General features: G+C 42.8%; 1 protein-coding gene across 1 annotated transcript in view; it reads right to left on the bottom strand.

Annotated features, from left to right (window-relative positions):
• The window catches only part of LOC124553397 (high affinity cGMP-specific 3',5'-cyclic phosphodiesterase 9A), a 223355-nt gene that overhangs the window by 16041 nt on the left and 179612 nt on the right, over nt 1-27702 (bottom strand). The window contains exon 12 of the mRNA XM_047127263.1: nt 3126-3338. Coding sequence (XP_046983219.1) covers nt 3126-3338 — 213 coding nt within the window. The remainder of the gene's footprint in view (nt 1-3125; nt 3339-27702) is intronic.

Genomic DNA, 27702 nt, shown 5'->3' with positions numbered 1-27702 from the left:
TCTCGTAACTGACCAAACTTATCGACACCACCCATTATTTTCTTGTATTCTGCCACAACTTCAGGACAAGAAATCTCTGTACTAGTACCATCCTTGTTTTTCCTTTTCACTGTGTCTGTTTCTCAAGGGTCATGAATTGAGAACAGGAAAGTGACTGGACGGTTATCCATCCATTTTACTGCAGAAATGGCTCCTTTTGTTTCAAACTGGAATTCTGCTCGTTCCAATGTTACGTTTTCCTTCATAAATTTGGGTAAATCAAAAGTATTTACCTTATACTATAGCTTTGAGGAAAAAATCACAAAATGTCACGCAAACAGCACTGAAAGGTTCCTCTACAGAGCAACACTCAGCTATACAATGTAGAGATGGGCAAAACTGTTCTTTTCAGAGATCGGATCAGAACTGTTCACTCCCTGAAATGAACTAGCTCTTTTTCATGACTCACCACTCATTCACAATAGAAAATAAATGGAAGGCACATTGCCCTTTAAACTTGGTTTATTCCAGTACGATATCTGTGTTTTGATCTTATTTGATCCTATTTTGAAGTAACACAGATAATGAGTAAGAATTTTGTATTGTTTATTGAAATTTCCACGATATGACAAAGTTTTTGATTATTGATTTATTTTGCACTATCGTGGTTTTTTGGGTGATCGGAAAATGTTGTAACTTGAGATTTACGTTAACAATATATTTGGCTATAATGTATTAAAATTTCATTAACCTCGTACAAATACATCGCAAGCCATATATTTTTAAAGTGAACGTTTCCTTTCGAAGACGCCTAAAATCTCAAAATCCGTACCAGAATAAGAAAAAAAAAATGAATTTGACTGTAAGACTAAAGTGCTGCATATAACCTTATGCAGAATAAAACAAGGTAAATATTGGTGTATCACATTTTGCGATACGTTTATCGGTTCACTCGCTATTAAAGCGTAAATTCGAGTGTCCATAATAAAAATCCTATAGTAAGAGGAGTCGTCAGGAACCTAATCTGATCAGTTTAAACAAATAAAAATAAAATAAAAACAAATGATGTATACATAACATAATAATGTAATATACATAGCGATATTACTACGAAGAACAATATCCAGTAGAGACGAACTCCGATGCAGAGGCGCTGAGTCAAGCTGGTCGAGCCGCGAGCTGTAGTACTGCGTGAGCTGAGACCCCAGAGACCAGAGTGACACCTGAGTTGCTTTGCTCAACGCTCTGGCTAGAGTCGAAAACGGTGGGGTGAGCGTTGAGCGGGCGAGTTCCGAGGGTAGGGGGAGCGGTGAATGGCCGCCAGTCACCCGCTCCGAGACAAATCGTCCGTTCTCTTGCGAGCAGGTTGTTGCAAGTAGTTCTAATGTTCTCCGCTAGGAGGCTCTCGGTCCTGTTGCTCGCATCAACTGCCCAGAGGGCAGGACGTGCGACTGAAACGATCGCCGACGGAGTGCGATGCTAAGTTAAGCTGCGCCAGACACCGCCCGCGGCAGAGGAAGCACAGAGACGGCACGGCATATGTGAAACACAAAATCCAATGGGGCACTGCACAATGCAGGCAGCCAAGGCAGAAGCAGGGCAGAGGCCGGCACCGGCTGTGTTGTGTGGCGTGCAGTGTGCTCTGACCAGCAGAGGCCCCACTGATATGCTCCGTCTCTCTCTCTCTCTCTCTGCTGTGGGAAACGTTTGGAGCTACCGTTCTTTTTTTCTGAATCACTGACTGTTCACTCCTTTGATAGATTCAACTCTATGAATAACTTCCCCCATCTCTACTGCGCTGGCGGTGACAGTAAATCTTCGTATTAGGGCAGAACGACCGCGAAAAGCCAGACGTTGTTGGGTTCGACCCTGCCTGAAAAGAAAGAAGGAAGACAGAGGAATATATTCACTTTAAGGTCATTTTTTTCGAGTTTGGAACAGAATTTTGCAGTCGTCGTTCTGTCGCACTGAGCAAAACTGCACGGACTTTCCCGCCTTTCGCTGCCCATTTCTCTTTCCTGGCATGCTGAAATAAAGCAAGAGATGCAATCAAGTAAGCATGATTTTTCGTAAGCTAAGGCAATACGATACAAATCGAATGTCACCATGTAACGTTATATGCATATTAATCACAATTAAAGGTTACCGATGTATCTTATTATGAGAAAGCGGGTCGTGTGGGTCATACATCCACCTTTCCTTGTTTTATGCCTGAATTAAGATGCTTCACGCTTCTTTGATCCATTCCATTTCTCGAATACGACACAGTCAACAGAAAAAAATGCTTTCACAAACAGCTATGTTGTTGTTGTTGTGGTCTTCAGTCTTGCGACTGGTTTGATGCAGCTCCCCATGATACACTATCCTGTGCAAGCTTCTTCACCTCCCAGTACCTACTGCAGCCTACATCCTTCTGAATCTGCTTGGTGTATTCATCTCTTGGTCTCCCTGTACGATTTTTACCCTCTACGCTGCCCTCCAATACTAAATTCGTGATCCCTTGATGCCTCAGAACATGTCCTACCAACCGATCCCTTCTTCTAGTCAAATTGTGCCACAAACTTATCTTCTCCCCAATCCTATTCAGCACCTCCTCATTAGTTATGTGAGCGGATCCCCCATCTCTAATACAATGCCTCTGCGCGAAGGTACAGCATAAACGGCGGGAACTTCCGACTGGAAGTAGTTCAAATGGTTCAAATGGCTCTGAGCACTATGCGACTTAACTGCTGAGGTCATCAGTCCCCTAGAACTCAGAACTACTTAAACGTAACTAACCTAAGGACAACAGACACATCCATGCCCAAGGCAGGATTCGAACCTGCGACCGTAGCGGTCACGCGGCTCCAGACTGTAGCGCCTAGAACCGCTCGGCCACTCTGGCCGGCGATTGGAAGTAGTATCCTATACTGTTCACTAGGTGGTAGCACCGTACAGAGGTGGGAACTGTGAATCCCACGGGACTAGGGGCGAGTTCACTGTAGTGGGAAGCGTGTTTTCCACGGCTCGCGAAAGGGTTAAACACTGCTCAAAGCTCCACAACACTGGACTTCTGTTGCAGAGGAAGGCTTGAGAGGAAAATGGATGACGGATCGACAAACTTGCAAGTCACCCACCGAGTGGCTGCGTCACACTGACTGGCTGACCTCTGTGATAGCCTCCTCCTCTTCGTCCTCGTCGTCCTCCACCTCCTCCTCCTCGTCGGAGCGCGCGACGTCGTTCTCGACTGCGGGCTCCTCCTCCGCGACGTCCGGCATGGCGTCGGCTGGGGCCTGGCTGTCCGGCCCTGCTGGCGCTGAGCCGTCCACGGCCGCCTCTGCTGCTGGTGGAGCCTCTTCATCTGTCGACCGCGACCGCGACTTGGACTGCAACACCAGGCGGGCGACTTACCATCTCTCTGTGACGTGCGGCTCGGTAATGAGCTGACTCTGTAAACTGGAGCACGACATTCTACAGGGTATCCAAGAAGTCTTTCCCTGATTACATAAACTGATAACTTAGGCTAGAAGTAAGATACAAATACGAAACTGGTGTCTAAGTGTTTACAAACTATCAAAGTTTTTTTCTCATATCAGTAAACTTCCAGATGAGCACTCTTGGTAGCACGTAGCACATCTAGGCGATATTCAGTTTCCGTCCACGCATTAGCCAACATCACTGGAGGGATCTATTCAACGACTGCGGTTATCCGTTGCCGCAGGGTTTCAAGATCTGGTACACGTGTTCGGTAGACCTCGTCCTTGGCATAACCCCATAAAAAGAAGTCTAATGGTCAGGAGAGCGTGGAGGCCAAACCGTTGGCCCATCACGACCAATCCATCGCCCAGGAAAGGTCATATCGAGATAGGCACAGACGTCCAAACCCCAATGAGGCGGTGCACCGTCATGCTGAAACGAGACATCGGGGTGATACTGAAGCAGCTGAGGAACAGCATACAGTTGCAACATGTCCAGATACACTGCAGATGCGATGGTAGCCTCAGCGAAGAAGAATGGCCCGATAATTCGATCGTGCAATGGACGATAAATAGTTTGGACACGAAGAGAATAGGAGCTTTTGAAATGTGGTGCTACAGAAGAATGCTGAAGATTAGATGGGTAGATCACATAACTAATGAGGAAATATTGAACAGAATTGGGGAGAAGAGGAGTTTGTGGCACAACTTGACTAGAAGAAGGGATCGGTTGGTAGGACACGTTCTGAGGCATCAAGAGATCACCAATTTAGTATTGGAGGGCAGCGTGGAGGGTAAAAATCGTAGAGGGAGACCGAGAGATGAATACACTAAGCAGATTCAGAAGGATGTAGGTTACGGTAGGTACTGGGAGTTAAAGAAGCTTGCACGGGATAGAGTAGCGTGGAGAGCTGCATCAAACCAGTCTCAGGACTGAAGACCACAACAACAACATAGCGCGCACCACACATTCGCCTTTGGACTGCCTCTGGTGCACTCCGTGACCTCACCAGGGCGTTGTCAACCCCAAATGCGCACATTATGGCGATTCACTACTCCACTGACAAAAAAGGTCGCTTCGTCGAAAAGGCAATCCGTCTGAGATTACCATCATCCTCCTCAATACCTGATAGCATTGCGACCGCAAGTCATATAGACGTGGTACTGTTGTTGGGCAACGAGGCCTGAACGATTTGAACTTTGTATGCACGAAACAATAAACGTTGGTGTAAAATGTCATGGAGAGAGCTTTTTGGCATCTGTAATTCAGTGTGTCACCCTGCGCACCGATTTCTTCGGACTTCGCAAAAAAGACTGCCTTACAGCTTCCGCCCTCGGAAGGTCAGCAACCGATCCTGTGTTCTTGAACCTCTCATACCAGGCTTTAATGCTCCTGGCATCAGGTAGATTCCTTCCAAATGTTGTCTGGAAGTGTCTCTGCACTGTGGTTGGTGATCGTGTCTCATGGTACCACAGGACACACTGCGCCTTCTCCTGATTGGTTAACATGGCTTGCTGGGCACTGCACCTCATCCACTACTTACGTACTGCGAACCGAAAACAAAAAAAACAAAAAAACTTTGATAGTTGTAAACAAATCCACATATGTTTCATATTTGTATCTTACTTCTAGCCTGAGTTATCAATTTATGTAATCAGGGAGAGACTTTTCGGACACCCTGTATATTCTCGGAAAACAGGTAACAGATGGGTTACGTATACAGGGTGGTCCACTGATAGTGACAGGGCCAAATGTTTCACGAAATAAGCGCCAAACGAAAAAACTACAAAGAACGAAACTCGTCTATCTTGAAGGGGGAAACCAGATGGCGCAATGGCTGGCCCGCTGGATGGCGCTGCCATAGGTCAAACGGATATCAACTGCGTTTTTTTAAAATTAGGAACCCCATTTTTTATTACATATTCGTGTAGTACGTAAAGAAATATGAATGTTTTGGTTTGACCACTTTTTTCGATTTGTCATAGAGGGCGCTGTAATAATCACAAACGTATAGGTATGTGGTATCACGTAACATTCCGCCAGTGCGGGCGGTATTTACTTCGTGATACATTGCCCATGTTAAAATGGACCGTTTGCCAATTGCGGTAGGTCGATATTGTGTTGATGTATGGCTAATGTGATCAAAATGCCCAACGGGCGTGTGGTATGTATGCTGCTCAGTATCCTGGACGACATCATCCAAGTGTCCGGACCGTTCGCCGGATAGTTACGTTATTTAAGGAAACAGGAAGTATTCAGCCACATGTGAAACGTCAACCACGACCTGCAACAAATGATGATGCACAAGTAGGTGTTTTAGCTGCAGTCGCGGCTAATCCGCACATCAGCAGCAGACAAACTGCGCGACAATCGGGAATCTCAAAAACGTCGGTGCTGAGAATGCTAAATCAACATCGATTGCACCCGTACCATATTTCTCTGCACCAGGAACTGCATGGCGACGAATTTGAACGTCGTGTACAGTTCTGTCACTGGGCACAAGACAAATTACGAGACGATGACAGAGTTTTTGCACGCGTTCTATTTAGCGACGAAGCGTCAATCACCAACAGCGGCAACGTAAACCAGCGTAATGTGCACTATTGGGCGACGGAAAATCCACGATGGCTGCGACAAGTGAAACATCAGCGATCTTGGCGCGTTAATGTATGGTGCGGCATCATGGGAGGAAGGATAACTGGCCCCCATTTAATCCATGGCAATATAAATGGTGCAATGTATGCTGATTTCCTACGTAATGTTCTACCTATGTTACTACAAGATGTTTCAGCGCATGACAGAATGGCGATGTCATTCCAACATGATGGATGTCCGGCACATAGCTCGCGTGCGGTTGAAGCGGTATTGAATAGAATATTTCATGACAGGTGGATTGGTCGTCGAAGCACCATACCATGGCCCGCACGTTCACCGCATCTGACGTCCCCGGATTTCTTTCTGTGGGGAAAGTTGAAGGATATTTGCTATCGTGATCCACCGACAACGCCTGACAACATGTGTGAGCGCATTGCCAATGCATGTGCGAACATTACGGAAGTCGAAATACTCGGTGTTGAGAGGAATGTCGTTACACGTATTGCCAAATGCATTGAGGTTGACGAACATTATTTTGAGCATTTATTGCATTAATGTAGTATTTACAGGTAATCAGGCTGTATTAGCATGCGTTCTCGGAAATGATAAGTTCACAAACGTTGTTGTTGTTGTGGTCTTCAGTCCTGAGACTGGTTCGATGCAGCTCTCCATGCTACTCTATCCTGTGCAAGCTTTTTCATCTCCCAATACCTACTGCAGCCTACATCCTACTGAATCTGCTTAGTGTATTCATCTCTTGGTCTCCCTCTACGAATTTTGCCCTCCAAGCTGCCCTCCAATGCTAAATTTGTGATCCCTCGATGCCTCAGAACATGTCCTACCAACCGGTCCCTTCTTCTAGTCAAGCTGTGCCACAAACTCCTCTTCTCCCCAATTCTATTCAATACCTCCTCATTAGTTATGTGATCTATCCATCTAATCTTCAGCATTCTTCTGTAGCACCACATTTCGAAAGCTTCTATTCTCTTCTTGTCCAAACTATTTATCGTCCACGTTTCACTTCCATACGTGGCTACACTCCATACAAATACTTTCAGAAACGACTTCCTGACACTTAAATCTATACTCGACGTTAACAAATTCCTCTTCTTCAGAAAAGCTTTCCTTGCCATTGCCAGTCTACATTTTGTATCCTCTCTACTTAGACAATCATCAGTTATTTCGCTCCCCAAAATAGCAAAACTCCTTTACTACTTTAAGTGTCTCATTTCCTAATCTAATTCCCTCAGCATCACCCGACTTAATTCGACTACATTCCATTATCCTCGTTTTGGTTTGTTGATGTTCATCTTATATCCTCCTTTCAAGACACTGTCCATTCCGTTCAGCTGCTCTTCCAGGTCCTTTGCCGTCTCTGACAGAATTACAATGTCATCGGCAAATCTTAAAGTTTTTATTTCTTCTCCATCGATTTTAATACGTACTCTGAATTTTTCTTTTGTTTCCTTCACTGCTTGCTCAATATACAGATTGAATAACAGTGGGGATAGGCTACAACCCTGTCTCACTCCCATCCCAACCACTGCTTCCCTTTCATGTCCTTCGACTCTTATGACTGCCATCTGCTTTCTGTACAAATTGTAAATAGCCTTTCGCTCCCTGTATTTTACCCCTGCCACCTTCAGAAAGCTTTTGACAATGTTGACTGGAATACTCTCTTTCAAATTCTGAAGGTTATATATATATATATATATATATATATATATATATATATATATATATATATATATATATATATATATATATATATTGACTATTAGTAAACGCGACGAACTCCAGGGACTGATTCCTGCTGGAAATGGGGGAAAACATGTATATACACTATGTGATCAAAAGTATCTGGACACCCGCCAAAACATACGTTTTTCATATTAGGTGCATTGTGCTGCCACCTACTGCCAGGTACTCCGTATCAGCGACCTCAGTAGTCATTACACATCGTGAGTCAGCAGAATGCGGTGTTCTGCGGAGCTCGTGGACTTCAAACGTAGTCACCTGATTGGGTGCCAGATGTGTCATCTGTCTGTATGCGAGATTTCCACACTCCTAAACATCCCTAGGTCCACTGTTTCCGATGTGATAGTGAAGCGGAAACGTGAAGGGACACGTACAGCACAAAAGCGTACAGGCCGACCTAGTCTGTTGACTGACAGAGACCACCGACAGTTGAAGAGGGTCGTAATGTGTAATAGGCACACATCTATCCAGACCATCACACAGGAATTCCAAACTGCATCAAGATCCACTGCAAGTACTATGACAGTTAGGCGGGAGGTGAGAAAACTTGGATTTCATGGTCGAGCGGCTGCTCATAAGCCACACATCACGCCGGTAAATGCCAAACAATGCGTCGCTTGGTGTAAGGACCGTAAACATTGGACGATTGAACAGTGGAAAAACGTTGTGTGGGGTGACGAATCATGTTTCACAATGTGGCGATCCGATGGCAGGGTGCGGGTATGGCGAATGCCCGGTGAACGTCATCTGCCAGCGTGTGTAGTACCAGCAGTAAAATTCGGAGGCGGTCGTGTTATGGTGTGGTCGTGCTTTTCATGGAGGGGTCTTGCATTTCGCGTGGCACTATTACAGCACAGGCCTACATTGATGTTTTAAGCACCTTCCTGCTTCCCACTGTTGAAGAGGAATCCGGAGATAGCGACTGCATCTTTCAACATTATCGAGCACCTGTTCATAATGCACGGCCTGTGGCGGAGTGGTTACACGACAATAACATCCCTGTAATGGACTGGCCTGCACAGAGTCCTGGCCTGGATCCCATAGAACATCTTTGGGATGTTTTGGAGCGGTCTCCTCAGTGCAGCACTCCGTGAAGAATGGGCTGTAATTCCCCAAGAAACCTTCCAGCACCTGGTTGAACGTATGCCTGGGAGAGTGGAAGCTGTCATCAGGGCTAAGGGTGGGCCAACACCATACTGAAATCCAGCATTACCGATGGAGGGCGCCACGAACTTTCAAGTCATTTCCGGCGCCACGAACTTGCAAGTCATTTCCAGCCAGGTTCAAAAATGGTTCAAATGGCTCTGAGCACTACGGGACTTAACATCTATGGTCATCAGTCCCCTAGAACTTAGAACTACTTAAACCTAACTAACCTAAGGCTGACACAACACCCAGCCATCACGAGGCAGAGAAAATCCCTGACCCCGCCGGGAATCGAACCCGGGAACCCGGGCGTGGGAAGCGAGAACGCTACCGCACGACCACGAGATGTGGGCCTTTCCAGCCAGGTGTCCGCATACTTTTGATCACATAGTGTATGTATAAGGAAAACAACAGCGGTCCTGCCACACTTCCGTGGGGCACTCCTGTCGATATCCCTGTGTCTGGCGAACTCTCACCACAGAGGACAATATACTGGGTTCTGTTATTTATAAAGTCTTCCACCCAGTCACATATTTGTGAAACTATTGCATATGCCTGTACGATCGTTAAGAGCCTGCAGTGGGTGGCGTGTCAGATGCTTTCTGGAAATCTAGAAATATGAATGCCTGTTGCCCTTCATCCATATTTCACAGTATATCACGTAAGAAAACGGCAAGCTGAGTTTCGCACGAGCGATGCTTTCTGAAAGCATGCTGATTCGTGGACGCAAGCTTCTCATTCTTAAAAAAATTTATTATGTTCGAACTGAGAATATGTCCGAGCATTCTGCACCAAACCGAAGTTAGCGATATTGGTCTGTAACTTTGCGGATCCGTTCTTTTACCCTTCTTACATACTGGAGTCACCTGCGCTTTTCTCCTAAACAGTCGTGGAACTATTTGGAACTGAAAACTTCCTGGCAGATTAAAACTGTGTGCCCGACCGAGACTCGAACTCGGGACCTTTGCCTTTCGCGGGCAAGTGCTCTAGCAACTGAGCTACCGAAGCACGACTCACGCCCGGTACCCACAGCTTTACTTCTGCCAGTACCTCTCTTCGCAGGAGAGCTTCTGTAAAGTTTGGAAGGTAGGAGACGAGGTACTGGCAGAAGTAAAGCTGTGAGTAGCGCGCGTGAGTCGTGCTTCGGTAGCTCAGTTTGTAGAGCATTTGCCCGCGAAAGGCAAAGGTCCCGAGTTCGAGTCTCGGTCGGGCACACAGTTTTAATCTGCCAGGAAGTTTAATATCAGCGCACACTCCGCTGCAGAGTGAAAATCTCATTCTATTTGAAACTGAATAGTTCTTCAAACCAAATACTGCCTGATTTTTATTGGAAGAAGCCGCGACGGGAAAATTGCTAGTTTATTGTGAACCATATTTTAGGGAAGAATGAAGGATAAATAATTATATACAGAACACAATAGGCCAAATGGTAAACAGTTAGCAAATTCCTATGACCTAGGTAATCTAGTACATTAAAATGGTAAAACTGAGTATATTCGAATATACTTTGTAATAAATATTTACTTATCATCATTCCTTTGCCTTTTTTAAAAGAACGACAATATTAGTGAATTAGTGAACTCTCTTCATAGAAATATGCCTCTTGATGCATGCACTGACTAAATTTATTATTATACCAATACCTGAGTGTAAGTGATTGTCACGCGACCTTCGATTGTTAGGCGTCAGCTTGCTGCTTTCAAACTTCCAACAGCAAAACCAAGCAGATTCGTGTCTACTGCGCTCCTTCAACACTCACAGTCGTGCGAACACGACACCTTAAAACTTGGAATAATGTCGTTTAGTGAATAATAGAAATGGATTTGGTTTACTGGGACGTCAGTAAATACTGCAAACCATTAACTATTACTGCACAAGAGCTTTTAGTATGTGTAATTAGTGAAACTTGCATATACTTTCTCAATTGTATCATTACTTCTCAACTAAGACGCAAAATATTGAAATCGCTTAAAAAAAATAGACTTGGGGGGGGGGGGGGGGAGAAGGGGCGCAGGTCCCCTTGCCCCTCCCGGCAGTGATGCCTTGGCTGAACATTAAAGCCGCGAGGGATTAGCCGAGCGGTCTAGGGCGCTGCAGTCATGGACTGTGCGGCTGGTCCCGGCAGAGGTTCGAGTCCTCCCTCCGGCATGGGTTTTGTGTGTGTGTGTGTATGTGTGTGTGTGTGTGTGTCTGTTGTGCGATGGCTAGGGCTCTACCTCCGGAGGAGGTTGGTCCCTCAAGTGTGCGTGGTAGGGTCACTTATTGGGGACACTATTTATTTGAAAAAATGGGGCACCTTGTATTCATTTGAGAGCCGTTGGGCGCGGTTTTTTGGTCCTTGAGGCCCACAGTCTTGGTATTTTTATATATTATTGTTGTTGCTTCGTTGTTGTTTGTTGTGATCTTTCCAGTTTTTGAGTTGCTTCTTGGTTCTTAATTGTACTGTAATATGGATAGCGGAACACGAATTTTGTGCCAATGGGCTGGTTCTTCTGTTGCCAATTCTTGTAGTTGCTGTCTAGTAGTTCTGAGCCGTTCTATTTTTTCGAAGAGTCTTCTTGCAGATTTGGTTGTCCACTGTCGGCATGTTTAGTTCTTCGTGTATTTGATTAGTACTGGTCCACCATGGGCCGTTAAGGACGAGCTTGAAGCATTTGTTTTGTAAGGTTTGAAGTGGTTTTCTGTTGGTTTTGCTGGTTATGCCCCACGACAAGCAGGCGTAGAGCATAATTCGTTGGACTATTGCTTTATAGATGTTTAGTTTTGTTCTTTGGTACATTTCTTTGCTGGCCAGAAGAGGGTATATTGAGTGGATTGTTCTTGATATGCGTTGTCGTTTTTGTTCTATGTGTTGCTTGAATAGCATTTTATTGTCTATTGTTACGCCAAGGTACTTTACTGATGTGGTCCATGGAAGTTGCGTACCGTTTAGTTCGATTTGGTCGTGAATTTGTGGTCGACGGCGTGTGAATATGATGGCGACTGTCTTCTCTGGGTTTATTTTTATCTTGTTGAGTTTTGCCCATTTTTCTGTGTAGTCTACTTGTTTTTGTAGTCTATTTATTGTTGTTGATAGTCGTCTGTGCGTTGCCAGAAGTGCTGCATCGTCTGTGAAGTGCGCAATTTTCGAGGTTTCTGTTGTCGGAATGTTGTTTACATACACGGTAAAAAGGGTTGGCGAAAGTACAGAACCATGTGGTATTCCTTCTTGTAGTACTTTGTGTGCTGATCGTTTGCCATCTATCTGTACGAAGCATCTCCGGTCATGTAAAAAACTGTCAATAACTCTGATATGGCAGTCAGGTATGTCTGCCTGGTCTCGTAGTTTCGTGACAAGGTTGTCCTTCCATACTTTATCGTACGCTTTCTCCACGTCTAGAAAAACTGCAGCTGTATATTTGGAGAGATTCATGTTATGAGTAATACAGGGTGATTCAAAAAGAATACCACAACTTTAAAAATGTGTATTTAATGAAAGAAACATAACCTTCTGTTATACATCATTACAAAGAGTATTTAAAAAGGTTTTTTTTCACTCAAAAACAAGTTCAGAGATGTCCAATATGGCCCCCTCCAGACACACGAGCAATATCAACCCGATACTCCAACTCGTTCCACACTCTCTGTAGCATATCAGGCGTAACAGTTTGGATAGCTGCTGTTATTTCTCGTTTCAAATCATCAATGGTGGCTGGGAGAGGTGGCCGAAACACCATATCGTTAACATACCCCCATAAGAAAAAATCGCAGGGGGTAAGATCAGGGCTTCTTGGAGGCCAGTGATGAAGTGCTCTGTCACGGGCTGCCTGGCGGCCGATCCATCGCCTCGGGTAGTTGACGTTCAGGTAGTTACGGACAGATAAGTGCCAATGTGGTGGCGCTTCATCCTGCTGAAATATGAATTGTTGTGCTTCTTGTTCGAGCTGAGGGAACAGCCAATTCTCTAACATCTCCAGATACTGTAGTCCAGTTACAGTAGCATCTTCGAAGAAAAAGGGACCAAAAACTTTATTGGCTGAAATGGCACAGAAAACGTTCACCTTAGGCGAGTCACGTTCATACTGAGTTGTTTCCCGCGGATTCTCAGTGCCCCACGCTGAACAACTGTCGTCGATTCACTTCTGCCGTACTCAATAACACAAAAAGCTTTCTGTTGAGCGGTCGCCATCTTAGCATCAACTGACGCTGACGCCTAGTCAACAGCGCCTCAAGCGAACAAATGTACAACTAAATGAAACTTTATAGCTCCCTTAATTCGCCGACAGATAGTGCTTAGCTCTGCCTTTTGTCGTTGCAGAGTTTTAAATTCCTAAAGTTGTGGTATTCTTTTTGAATCACCCTGTATATTCTGTAATACGGAGTACCTGGAGTTCTGCTGGCAGTGTCTCTTGGAAGGCGAACTGTTCTTGTCGGATGATGTTGCCGTGGAGTAATGGTTGTCGAATTCTTGGGAGCAGGATGCGTTCCAGGAGCTTTGACATAGTTGTAACTAGGCTAATTGGCCTAAAGTTATGTGGTTGTTTCAGATACATGTTTTTATTTCCGCAGGAGTGGTTAGTTCTGGTAGGTCGCGAGGTGGTGTCTGACGTATATTCTGGGCTGTAGCTGTCACGTGTTGTTGATATTGGAATATGTCTTGCTGTTGGTTTTCTTGAGGTTCAATTGTATTTTGTTGTTCGTAGGTAGCTGCAAACAGTTCCGCCTGACTGAAAGCGTCGAAGATGAGGTTGTTGTTGTGCAGTAAGGCCGGTTTGTGTGTTTCTGTGCGTCGGAGGTTTTTAATGAGTTTCCAGTCGTCTTTGTTTCGAAGTTGCAGAGTAGTCATTCGGTCTTCCCAGACTTCGGCTCTCCATTCTTGTACACGGTTTAATTGTCTTCCGTCTTCTGGGTTTCGTGTTTGGAGCCATCGGCGTCTAGCTGCGTTTTTGAGGTACTTGAGATCTTGTATAAGCGGTGGCAGAGTGTGAACGTTTGTTTCAGGAAATATGGTTGTTGTAGATGCTCTCTTGTAGGCCGTTTTAATTTTGTCTTTTAAAATGCCGATGGCTTCTTCTATTTTTCGAGTAGTTGTTAGGTCTAGTGTGGGGCGAATGTTATAGTTTAGCCATCTCTGGTATTGCTCCCAGCTGATTGTGGTTTTTTGTCGTGGTTGAGGCGGTTCTATTACGTTACCGATATGGCCGATTACAGGTAAATGTTCGGAGGTTAGATCTTGAAAGTTTCGGAGATGCAGGTCGGGATCGAGGTTCTTGGTTATGCATATGTCGAGGACGTCCGGTTGGTGGAATGTGGGTAACATCTTCAGGAGCGGAAACTGCAGCATTCAGTCGTCCTTGTAGATTATATAATGTGTTCCCGCGTGCATTGTTCCGTTGGGCATTCCACGTCGTGTTTTTTGCATTTAGGTCGCCGGCAAGTAAGATTCGGTTGTTGTTATCAAATATTTGTAGCAAGTCATTTTCTTCAAATGCTGCTCTGGGGCTAAGATATGCGGCCACCAGGGTTATTTTTCCTTGTACTGCTATGTGTGTTTGTCCTTAGGATCATTTAGGTTAAGTAGTGTGTAAGCTTAGGGACTGAAGACCTTAGCAGTTAAGTCTCATAAGATTTCTCACACATTTGAACTTTCTGTTTTGAACATTAAAGAACAAGAAGAATCTTAATAATACAGAGAGTCCCGTCTCAGGGACAGGATCCTTACACCAAAACAGTAAAAACAAAGTCCAGTAAACATGGGTTCTAAGATTTATACCGTAAGAGCTTCGAGCACTTACTCATCTTCGGTACTATGAAATACTGTAGATATCTGCTACTGCAAGGACTTTGCTTTCCATATTTTGAGAGAAAGTAGTACAGACCAAAACAAGGAAAAAAAGGACTAGTAAACAAGGGCTTTAAAATGCATAATTTACGAGCTACGATCACTTGTTCAGCAGAAGAAATGTGTGTTACACTAGCGGAGATAAACAAGTGACCATACCACTTACGATATGCATTTTAGAACCCATGTTTACTCGTCTTTTTTCGTGTTTTGGTGTAAGGTAAAGGTTGTAGGTTTTTTTTTTTTTTTTTTTTTTTTTTTTTTTTTGAGGGGCGGGGGAGGGGAACTGGGGGACATGCGCTGTAGATTTGACAATAGCAGCATTCGAAACGATGTTGTAAATAATTAAATCACTAAAGACCAAGAACTCTCATGGATATGACGGGGTATCTAGCAGAATACTGAAGTATTGTTCTATGTATGTTAGCCCAGTTCTCAGCCATATCTGTAACTTTTCCTTTAGGAGTGGTCGGTTTCCTGACCGATTAAAGTACTCGGTAGTGAAGCCACTTTATAAAAAGGGAGACATTGATAATGTTGACAATTTTAGACCTATTTCTATGCCATCGGTGTTTGCTAAAGTTCTCGAGAACGTTGTATGTACAAGGTTACTGGAGCATTTAAATTCACATAATTTGCTGTCAAATGTTCAGTTTGGTTTTAGAAATGGTTTAACAACTGAAAATGCTATATTCTCTTTTCTCTGTGAGGTTTTGGACGGATTAAATAAAAGGTTGCGAACGCTAGGTGTTTTCTTTGATTTAACGAAGGCTTTTGACTGTGTTGACCACAAAATATTACTGCAGAAGTTGGACCATTATGGAGTAAGGGGAGTAGCTTACAATTGGTTCGCCTCTTACTTTAAGAACAGAAAGCAGAAGGTAATTCTCCGCAATACTGAGAGTGGTAGTGATGTTCAGTCCCAATGGGGAACTGTTAAGTGGGGCGTTCCCCAAGGGTCGGTGCTGGGGCCACTGCTGTTTCTTATTTATATAAATGATATGCCTTCTAGTATTACAGGTGATTCAAAAATAAATCTATTTGCTGATGACACCAGCTTGGTAGTGAAGGATCTTGTGTGTAATACTGAAACAGTATCAAATAATGTAGTTCATGAAATAAGTTCGTGGCTTGTGGAAAATAATTTGATGCTAAATCACAGTAAGACTCAGTTTTTACAGTTTCTAACTCACAATTCAACAAGAACCGATATTTTGATCAGACAGAATGGGCATATTATAAGCGAGACGGAACAGTTCAAGTTTCTAGGCGTTCGGATAGATAGTAAGCTGTTGTGGAAAGCCCATGTCCAGGATCTTGTTCAGAAGCTAAATGCTGCTTTATTTACCATTAGAACAGTATCTGAAATAAGTGACACTTCAACACGAAAAGTAGTCTACTTGGCATATTTTCATACGCTTATGTCGTACGGTATTATTTTTTGGGGTAATTCTTCTTATTCAAAAAGGGTATTTTTGGCTCAAAAACGGGCTGTTCGAGCTATGTGGTGTAAGTTCGAGAACGTCTTGTCGACCCCTATTCAAAAATCTGGGAATTCTGACATTGCCCTCAAAGTATATATTTTCTTTAATGTTGTTTGTTGTTAGCAATATTAGCCTGTTCCCAAGAGTTAGCAGCTTTCACTCAGTTAATGCTAGGCAGAAATCAAATCTGCATGTAGAATGCACTTCCTTGACTCTTGTGCAGAAAGGAGTGCAGTGTTCTGCTGCATCCATTTTCAATAAGCTACCACAAGAACTCGAAAATCTTAGCAGTAGCCCAAACTCTTTTAAGTCTAAACTGAAGAGTTTCCTCATGGCTCACTCCTTCTATTCTCTCGAGGAGCTCCTGGAAGAGCTGAAAAATTAAGCAAATTCCAGTGTTACATTGTTGATTTTCTTCATTTAAACTTACGGCTTGTCACCTGAATATGTTTTTTTATATTTCATTTTATCTGTTTCTAATATCGTGTTATAATTTAATGTATTGACTCGTTCCATGACCATGGAGACTTCTCATTAATTTGGTCCCACGGAACAATAAATAAACAAAATAAAAATAAAAATAAAGATGTATATGAAGTGATGGCAACGGTCATGTTGACATGAGTCAGTTTTATTTATTTATTTACACGTCTAGTTCTGTTGGACAGAACTGAGCAGAAAATCTCCAAGGTCATGGAGTGTGCCAGTAAATGAAATGATGACAGAAAAGTAATAATATATAAAATAAAATGTTTATGAATACTAAAAAAATCTATAAGTTTATATATAAACGCAGTCAACAATGTAACTCAGGGATTAGCTCAATTTTCAAGGAACTCCTCGGCAGAATAGAAAGAATGATCCATGAGGAAACTCTTCGGTTTAGATTTGATAGCGAGTGGATTACTGCTAAGATTTTTTAAATTCTTGCGTTAGCTTATTGAAAATAGATGCAGCAGAATACTGCACGCTGTAATGCGCCAAACCTCCTTCAGCCCGAAAAAAAGTGCATCACTGATCTGTATCGCGTCAATTTATGAGCGATTTTTAGGTGCCGCGCGGGATTAGCCGAGCGGTCTCAGGCGCTGCAGTCATGGGCTGTGCGGTTGGTCCCGGCGGAGGTTGGAGTCCTCCCTCGGGCATGGGTGTGTGTGTTTGTCCTTAGGATACTTTAGGTTAAGTAGTGTGTAAGCTTAGGGACTAATGACCTTGGGGTTAAGTCCCATAAGATTTCACACACATTTGAACATTTTTTTTTATTTTTTTGTGCTAGAAAAATGAAGAGACTACGTTGTTTATATAGTTTTCTTATATTTTTGTGTTAAGATCTCGTAGATATGTGACACCTGATGGTCGAGAAAAGCTGTGTCCTGTCAAGTCAGCGAGTTTGCAACGCACAGCCGACTGCTGAATCACGGTGTGTGGCGAAGTTAACAACTACGATGCAGCTGGCCACTACAAACGTTTGCCGGCGACTGCTGATAATAAGATATTCATCTACAGAGTAGAAGGAGGGGTCAATGGAAGCGTCCCATTCCAGCCGTCTGCTATGACGTAAAGGTGTTGTGGTGTGGGAATGTCATCACGGCACGGTGTTCATGAGTTAGTTGTGTGTGTGTTTTTTTGGCGGCAGCAATTGTAGTTCCAAACGTAAGATTTGGAAGTTCTTTGAATGAATTATCAAGTTTTTTTTGTTTATGTGTTTGGCGTTTTCGTTAGGTGTTATTGGTTTTATTTGTAGTCTGGTAAGACGTTTAGTGTGTGTATGGGGGGAGGGGGGGGGGCGTTGGGCTGGCCGATCTAGTTTGCAGTGCCGGAATTTGCTGGTGGTAACTTTTTTTTTTCTAGTTGTGATGTTTTGTGTATTTATGGAGTATTGATTGCGTTTTAATACATGTAGGGATGTATGATATGTGGATTTTTGAGGATGTGGTTTTGGTTTTATTTTTCGCAGTTGTAGGTGTTGGTTTTTTGGCATCAGTGGTTGTTCAAAAATTGGTTCAAATGGTTCTGAGCACTATGGGACTTAACTTCTGAGGTCATCAGTCCCCTATAACTTAGAACTACTTAAACCTAACTAACCTAAGGACATCACACACATCCATGCCCGAGGCAGGATTCGAACCTGCGACCGTAGCGGTCGCGCGGTTCCAGGCTGGAGCGCCTAGAACTGCTCGGCCACACCGGCCGGCATCAGTAGTTGTGGTGGACCTATATAGGTCACCGGAAATGACCGATTCCCGTTTTCATAGTTGTAGGTGTTGATGTTTGGTCATCTGAGGTTGACCCACATAGGTCAAGCGAAATGTCCGATTCCAATTTTCGTACTTTTAGATGTGGGTATTGCTGTTTTGGTATGGTCACCTATGGTTGACCTATATTGTTCAAAGGAAGTGTTCGATTCCTGCAGATTTTGTTGGTGTAGCGGAATGCTGTATTTTTTTTTCTTTTTGTTCTTCATTTTGTGTTTTGGGATCATGGTGTGATTTTTTTACTAGCTTGTCCTCACCCTAAAACCCCTGACTTCCCGTGGTTGTCCCGTTGGTTTGATTGTATTTTTGGTGGGAGATGTTATTGTATTATTTATATGTATCTTCATGTTTGATGCCATGTGTATGTAGTGACGTCATAGACACACTTAAAATAGCCTTTTCCGGCATATTGATGACGTCCTGGGTTGTAGCAGACGGGTGGAATCGGACACTTCTGTATCAAAAAGTCTTTCAAACACTCTGCAAACCGTGCTTTATGTTAAACCAAGTTTTTAATGGTTGCTGACTTGCTGGCAGTTTATTGCAAATGCGTGTTTCTCAGTATTTGACCCCTTTTGGACCAAGGTAAGTGGTTTTAGGTCTTTATGTAGATTGCTGTTCCTATTTCTAGTACTGATATTATGTATTGGGCTATTGGTTGGAAATACTTACAACAACTTTTATTAAGGAATAAATATACTAGGAAGCAGTGGTTAGAAAACAAAGTTCCTCAAACAGGTTCCTACATGATGTTCTTGAATTTACACCACGAACGATTTTTATTACACGCTTTTACATGCGAAAAACTTATGCTCCGTTTCATGAATTACCACAGAATATGATCCCTTATGAAATGATAGAAAATATGTAAACTTTTCTATATTTACGTCTCCTACATCTGACATCATTCTCACTGCAAATACAGACATGTTTAGGCGCTTCATCAATTTTGTGTTATGCCCTTCCCAACTGATTTTATTATCGAGTTGTAGTCCCAGAAATGTAACACTGTCAACCTTTTCGATCTGCATGTCTTCATATGTTATAAACATGCTGTAGCTGGAGAAATCGAGCAGTTTCCAAACCTCACACAAAATTTGGATTAGCATACTCACACTTTCCCCAATAGGACTATCTTGTACAGGACAGGAGTAAACGAATCTGTCACATTAAGTATTTTTTTTTTTGTATTACAGGGCTGTACACTTATTCTATTAAGTGAGCAGCACAGGAAATTAAGCTTCGAATTTAACCTACAGTATTCAGTTTACATATTACTTCATACTTAAAAACGCACGTTGTTAACATTTTACTTAAACAGTGCTGCGGCGAAGTTCCGCGTACTTTCTGTTGCAGCTGCGAAAATAATATTTCTCATAGCGACCGATAACCTACATACGTATGATATGAAACACTAATAATCGTTCTAACATCAACTAAAATGTACCCAGAGTTAATTAGGTAAAGTTATGACACGATTCATACGACATTCGTGCCATTTCACACTACTCGCAGTTTACTGATAACTAAACTGATGGATTGCAACTATGTCGTTATTTAACTGTCGGAGTATTCGGTATTCGCTAGCGAAAAATAACTTGACAGTTATTGATAACCGTTAAAAATAACGGTTATCAAAGAATAACTGGAACTGTGATAACGGTTACTCCAGAATAACCGTTTGGACCACCTCTACTACAAAAATTAGTAGACACGTTATCCGTGCGCCACGATAGAGAACGGTCCGCGCATGCGCATTAGGCAGCGATAATTCGTGCATGCGGAGGAGGTACTGCAGTGCTTTCTGTTAGGTGGTTAGTGGCTAATTTCAGATATTCGTATTGCGGATTAACTGCATTTTTCAGCAAATAGGTTTTCATAAATGCAGAAAAAACAGTTTTTTTGCCAGTAGACTTTCTTTTGTACTAGCTGTTTGTGAAATCATTTTTTTGTTGTTGATTGTGTCGTATTCGAGAAATGGAATGGAGCAAAGAAGCGTTAACCGTCTTAATTCAGGCATAAAACGAGGAAAGGTGGATGTATGACCCACACGACCCGCTTTCTCATAATAAGGTACGTCGCCAACCTTTTATTTGTGAGTAAAATGTATATAACATTACACGGTGACATCCGATTTGTATCGCATTGCCTTAGCTTACGAAAAACCATGCTTATTTGATTGCATCTCTTGCTTTATTTCAGCATGCCAGGAAAGAGAAACGGGCACCGAAAGGCGAGAAAGTCCGTGCAGTTTTGCTCAGTGCGACAGACGAGGACTGCAAAATTCTATTCCAAACTCGAAAAAATGACCTTAAAGTGATTATATTCCCCTGCCTTTCCTTCTTTTCAGGCAGGGTCGAACCCAACACCGTCTGGCTTTTCGTTTTCGTCGCCGTTCTGCCCTAACACGAAGATTGACTGTCACTGCCAGCGCAGTAGCTCCAAAAATAGGTGGGTCCTCCATGTGAAAAATGCCGTACAAATGTAAATTTAGACATAAATACACCTGTGTAGCCAAGCTTCGTAATATAAAACTAGTTGTTGAGTCCACTATTCAACAGTGGCGAGCTTAATAATAATAATTACTTAACAAAAAATGATAAAAACAATTTCTTATTAAATAGGAACCTTGAGCTCGCAAAATAATTTGTACGAATGACGTTCCAATATATCACACTAGCTCCGGAGTGGCCGAGCGGTTCTAGGCGCTTCAGTCTGGAACCGCGCGACCGCTACGGTCGCAGGTTCGAATCCTGCCTCGGGCATGGATGTGTGTGATGTCCTTAGGTTAGTTAGGTTTAAGTAGTTCTAAGTTCTAGGGGACTGATGACCTTAGCTGTTAAGTCCTATAGTGCTCAGAGCCATATATCACACGATCCCCCTGGTGTCTCTGTTGTGTCTAGACAAGACAGCCTAGACACAATGAGTGGAAGCCGAAAGGCACGCGCTAAGCTAAAGCAGGATGGCGTGAGGTCTGAAACAGGATACGTAATGAATGCTATAAAGAAAAGTACGTAGCTTCTGGAATGCTTAACTTTAATCCATCCTTTTGGTACATCTGGAGATTGTGGCGATACAAGTGGGACTCTGTAGATACATCCAATGTTACTAATGGCGCCTTGCTAGGTCGTAGCCATTGACTTAGCTGAAGGCTATTCTAACTATTGGCTCGGCTAATGAGCGAGGCTTCGTCAGTGTAGTCGCTAGCTACGTCGTCCGTACAACTGGGGCGAGTGCTATTCCGTATCTAGAGACCTGCCTTGTGGTGGCGCTCGGTCTGCGATCCCTGACAGTGGCGACACGCGGGTCCGACATGTACTAATGGACCGCGGCCGATTTAAAGCTACCACCTAGCAAGTGTGGTGTCTGGCGGTGACACCACAGTTTCCCCGGCAGAATGAACGATTTTACAAGAGACCAGACAATTCTTGTTGCATTCCGTGCATTATTACGGTCTACTATGCATGTGCAACAGGCATATCCCGTGTAGATGTAATATGCCGATGTGAACCAGTCTGTAGTTACAGATATACACGCTTGGGGCGCTGGTGCATAGGTCTACGGCTAATAGGGACTTTGGTATCCGAGTATCGTTCGAATAGTGGGCCTCGAGAGAGATCACCTCAACAATGTGATGAGATCGGCTCACTCGTACGATATGTGAATTAGTCTGCAGTGGGGATAGATCCCAAGGGTGTTATAAATCGTTCAGAAAGATATTTTGAGAAGGTTATCGGCTTGTGTGGAAAAGGATTACTTCGCCGATTTTGGTAGAGTGTAGACTCACCCGGAATAGGAAAAGCTTCGTTTTCTTGAAGTGTGAGTTTGGTTTCTCCTATTTCTGATTAATGGAGCGTTGTGCTGTTTAGCAGCCATGCGATGGTAGGCGAAACATATCTCAATATTTTTGTGAGATTTTTCATTGTATGGTGTATGTGAAATGTTTACGCGAAGTCGTTTTAGTTATCTTGTGATTGAGGATTAGAGCACACTCTAAGAGACAGTAGCGTTGCGTTGCATTCCTGTGTTTGTATAGCTGTATGCGAGCACCGAGGAATAGTCAGCGATTAAGCGATATTTGGTTACGATTTATCATGGAGGTAAGAATAGAGGGAGACGCCGTGACGTCACAGCTGTGAAGCTATGTGAAGCCATCTCAGTCCGACCAAAACATTGCCGCTGTAAGCTTGTGTGCATAGGCTTGTCGCTCGCTTTTGGAAGGATTTCGCGCTATTATGGTGACTTGTGTGGGGTTCGGATGTACGAATCGTTCTGATTGTGATGCGAAATCGATGGGAATTACATTTCATGTGTAAGTTGTCTCGTTAAGTGTGATTTTACAACTTCATTGTGAACGAACGTGTGCTACGTCGGTACTTGTACTATAGCGTGTTTTTCTCCTGTACGATTTTAGATTTCCTAAAAATGAAAGTCGGAAAGCTCTGTGGGAGAATGCCGTGAGGAGGAAGAATTGGCGTGCGTCTAAATGGAGCACTATATGTTCTCAGCATTTCCCAGAAGAGGACATAGACCGAACTTCCCTTTCAACAGTAAGGCTCCGAGAAAATGCTGCACCATCAGTTTTCCCTACACACCCAAAACATTTGCAAAAGGTATGTCAATTCAAAGAATTAAATTCTTAGCTTTCAAGTTCACGTTTCAGTATAATACGTACGTATCGTCGATAATCGAAGTGTTGAGTAACTCACTTTGTCTTCATCATGTACCAAATTAAAAGCTAACACTACATTAACTGGCGTAAAGTGTAGGCCTAAACAGGACACTGTGTAGATTTGCCGTTCTATGTACCGTATTTCAGTAAATATTGGTGGTAATGAACAGTGTTTCCCAGTAGTGTAACGTAACTGAAATGTCCCAGTACATATTACAAACAAGATGTATTTATGGGCCTTTGGAGGGAGGGTATAGCTAACTTAGTTTTCAGTTTCTATTATTTAGCTTGTGATACACGTTCATTACTGAATTAACAAAGTTGTATCGTTTACATTGAAGGCTAGCTATTCGTAACATTACATTAAAAACTATTTTTAATCAGAAGAAACGCGGAATTTCGCCTTTACGAGATTTTATTTTAAACAAAAACTTTGAAACAACCAATCTGATGACGTTACATGCGTATATGGTGCAATTAGCGACTGTAATACACGCAGCGCTATAGCACACTGGCAATGTTTTGGTCAGAGTGTCATGGCAGCGAGCCACGCCCCCATGGCTTCAAAACGTAGTACGGCTGGGATACGTAGCGCCATCTCCCCTTATTCTTACCTCCATGCGATTTATTGTGTGAATTCAGCGTGAGCGTTGTAATACAGTAAATTCCGGGAATCTCGTTGGAAGCACTGAGTGTGTAGTCTACATTACAGACAATGGTCGTCCTGCGTTATAGTTAGTTATTGAGAAACAATCTGAAGTTTATTGAGTTTTTCCCTTTAACCCTAAACAACAAATCAAGAATCATTTGTTAGAGAACACGCTAATTGTCTCTGAAAGAGATTATCAAGTGCTGTGTTTTGAGTTTTAAATCTTAGTGGATCGCGCAAGTCAACGCCTGAAGTGGTTGAGCTTTGTCTGATTATTTGAAGTTCAGATAGCTGAAAAGTGGCGGTCACACTCAGGTTTTTTAATTACATTTTCGCTTAGTGGGGTTCTAAATAGTGAACCAGCACTCAAAAAATAAAACTCTGATTTGTACCTGTAAATGATTTAATTGCAGGTAATAAAGGAAACAGTTTAAACTGAAAAAGTGAATAGCGACTTGTTCTACATCCCCAAACTATTACGAGATAAAAATAATCTAAGGCTTATTTGAAAGCAGACTAATTTCATGAATATACATTTTCGGAATAAAGTAAATCCAAAGGCCAATAAAGTAAAAAACTGGAATACTGGTGAAAGCAAAGTTTAAAAAAATTAAACAGAAGGAATAGTATTTTTCTGGTAATAGCCTGCAACGGAAAGAAAGATAATTAATCTTTATTTAGATAGGAATAGCAAGCTTATGTTTTATTGAAAAGTGATTAATTATAAATGTCTAGTTATTCCATTTAATTATGAAAGGTTGAGGTTAACGAAATAAGTTATTACGATAAAATTTCAATGGGGTCAAGGATATTATTGTAGCAAAAGCTACTTATAGAGGTTATCGTTGATTGACAACGAGTGGTAATATAGAATTATATCTTTGCCTTGTCAACGTATTCTCCGATTTACGTAAAAATTTGTAACGTTCACACTGATTGAGTGTATGTACGATTATTCGTTGCAGCTTTACAAGAGAAGCAACTACAAGAGGCAAGCGATCTATCTGACGTATCCATCAGTCTGGTATCCATGTTGTTGAGAAAGTGTTCAGTTGCGTCGTTTGAGTACACAGATTAAGCTTCACTGTAGGTTTCTGTTATTGGTGAAGTAAATACATCATTCCTACTCCCCGTAGACTCTCACATTTAGTATCTTTCTGGTGACTGATACTAGTTTCGGTGGTAGTTTATCTTTCGAACCTAGTGAACCCTTGATAGATGCGTTGTTCTAATTAATATCCAGATAGCTAGCTCGGACCCCATTATACCACTAAAAGTGTTATTGTGTTCGTTCTTTCGTACATAGTGATGTCGTAGCGGGCTGCAGTGTGATTTATAGTGTGAGAAGCTGAATATCAAATGTTACGAATTATTTCAAGTCACACAAATTAATTCGTTGAGCTTAAGCAAAGTCTTCGCAGGACACCTTATTGTAGTATTACGAGAATGAGCTACGTTGTCTGACGTTGCTTTTCACCTACGTATTGCAGTGCTGTTAAATGCTGTTCATAAAAATGTTCAAATGTGTGTGAAATCTTATGGGACTTAACTGCTAAGGTCATCAGTCCCAAAGCTTACACCCTACTTAACCTAAATTATCCTAAGGACAAACACACACACACCCATGCCCGAGGGAGGACGAACCTCCGCCGGGACCAGCCGCACAATCCATGACTGCAGCGCCTGAGACCGCTCGGCTAATCCCGCGCGGCACCTGTTCATACAGTATATCTGTTACGAGTTACCGGTACCTAAAGGGTGGTGGAGTACAAGGCCTTTTGTGCCCAAGAGTCAAGGAGGTGCGATACAAATGCAGACTGGATTTCTGCCTAGTATTTAACTGAGTGAAAGCTGCTAATTCTTGGGAATAAGCTGATACTGTTAACAAGGAACGACGTTAACGAATATATATTTATTGAGAGGGCAGACTAATGAACAGGAGTCGACAAGAGACTGGCGAACTTAAAACACTTCTTGCCCGAACCGCCCGTTTCTGAGCCAAAAATACCGTTTGAGAATGGGAAGAGTTATCCCAGAGTATAATACCGCATGTCATAAACGAAAGAAATACGCAAACCAGACTTGGTGTCGAACTATCCTTACTTCGTATACTGCTCTAATAGTAAAAATGGCAGCATTGAGTCTTTGAACAAGATCCTGAACATTGGCTTTCCACGATAACTGACTGTCTATCTGAACACTTAGAAATCTGAAATGTTCACTCTCACTAATCATGTGCTCATTCTATGTAAGCAGAACGTCAGGTTTTGTTGAACTGTGTGTTGGAAAGTGTAAAAAGTGAACTTTGCTGTGATTTAGCGTTACTGTATTGTCTACACACCATGAACTTATGTCTTGACGAACAGCACTATTTGAAACAGTGCCAACGTTGCACACAACATCCGATACTACATCAGCAAACAGTAATATTTTAGAATCACCTGTAATACTGCAGGCTGGCGCAGTTAAAACCAGCCGCCTCTCCTTTGAAGGCGAATGCAATATTTCGACTTCGGAAGTAAACAGATACAACAGTGAACAGTTTTATGCAATGATCGTTGCTAGCATTCTTGTGTAAGCAGTTCAGTTTACGTCAACAGTGAAGCTAGACGTTTCTCTTTGCGATCTGCAAAATGACCTTCTCGATAGACGAAAGAAATGAAACTGTGGAAACATCCGTGGAAAACACGTTCGATTAAGGGAACCTGCGGAATTTTCGGGGTGAAGTATCCGGATAGAGGACTACCAGCAAAGAGAGCAATACAGAGTCCGCATAAAAACTGGCGCACCTACAGATCCACACAAAATGTAAAACTACAAAGAATTCCTTGAATTCACACGCCAAAAGTTATTGCAGACATTCACCGAAGAATTATTCAGAGCTCAAAGAAGTCTACACATAAATTGGCCCATCAGGTGCATCTAAGCAGGAGGAACTGCCAGCGTATATTGAAAATTCTTAATCTTGAGCCATAGTGTGTGACGGCTGTGCAGCAATTACCGGAGGATGACTGCACGAGGCTTTTGAATAACATCAACGATCGTTTGCCAGACCCTCTTCATTACATGAAGAGTGATGTAGCTCGATATTATCTTTCTGATCTTGTGAATTCACAGAACATGAGGTACCGGGCAGCGGAGAATCCCAACACTGTGTGTCAGCAACCACTCCGTGATGAAAGTTCCGGCGTTTGGTGCGGTGTGACAGGAACGGGCATCATTGGACCGATATTTTTGACACTACCCTCAACACGGTTGTAATACGGAAACTTTTGATACATTTTTTGCCTAACTCACTGAATATGAAAGACAATACTGCTTCATCCAGCATGATGGGGCAACATGCTACACGTCTGGAACGAGTCCCTGATGTCTTCACAGAGGAACGAAATATCAGCTAACATCTATGGCCAACACGTTCACCGGCTCTAACAACATATTTTTTCCTGTGAGGCCAATTCAAGAGCAAGGTCTGTGAAACAAATCCATATACAATACAGGAACTGACAGACAACATCAGCCGTGAAGTTGCTGCCATCGATATCTGAATTTACGCCGGGTGTATCTGAATACGCTTAGACGTGCACAGGCATGCATTGATGTCACAGGGACATCACTTACAGCATCCTCTACAAATGATACAGTCATGTCTGCAAGGACCTTACCTCCAAATCTAAAGTTTTCAGGAACTAAGGAAAACATTCTGCGGGTGAGTATATGGAATGTAGCAGGATGAGCTTACCAATGTTTAAAGAACAGAATGAAATGGATATTTTTCCATTACTACAGTTGCTAATTTTTGTGTGTGTATGAAATCTTATGGGACTTAACTGCTAAGGTCATCAGTCCCTAAGTTTACACACAACTTAACCTAAATTATCCTAAGGACA

The sequence above is a fragment of the Schistocerca americana genome, chromosome 11 (genome assembly GCF_021461395.2).
Source record: "Schistocerca americana isolate TAMUIC-IGC-003095 chromosome 11, iqSchAmer2.1, whole genome shotgun sequence".
Taxonomy (NCBI): Eukaryota; Metazoa; Arthropoda; class Insecta; order Orthoptera; family Acrididae; genus Schistocerca; species Schistocerca americana.
Note: the sequence above shows the minus strand (reverse complement) of the source record. Positions and strands in the feature narration are given on the sequence as shown.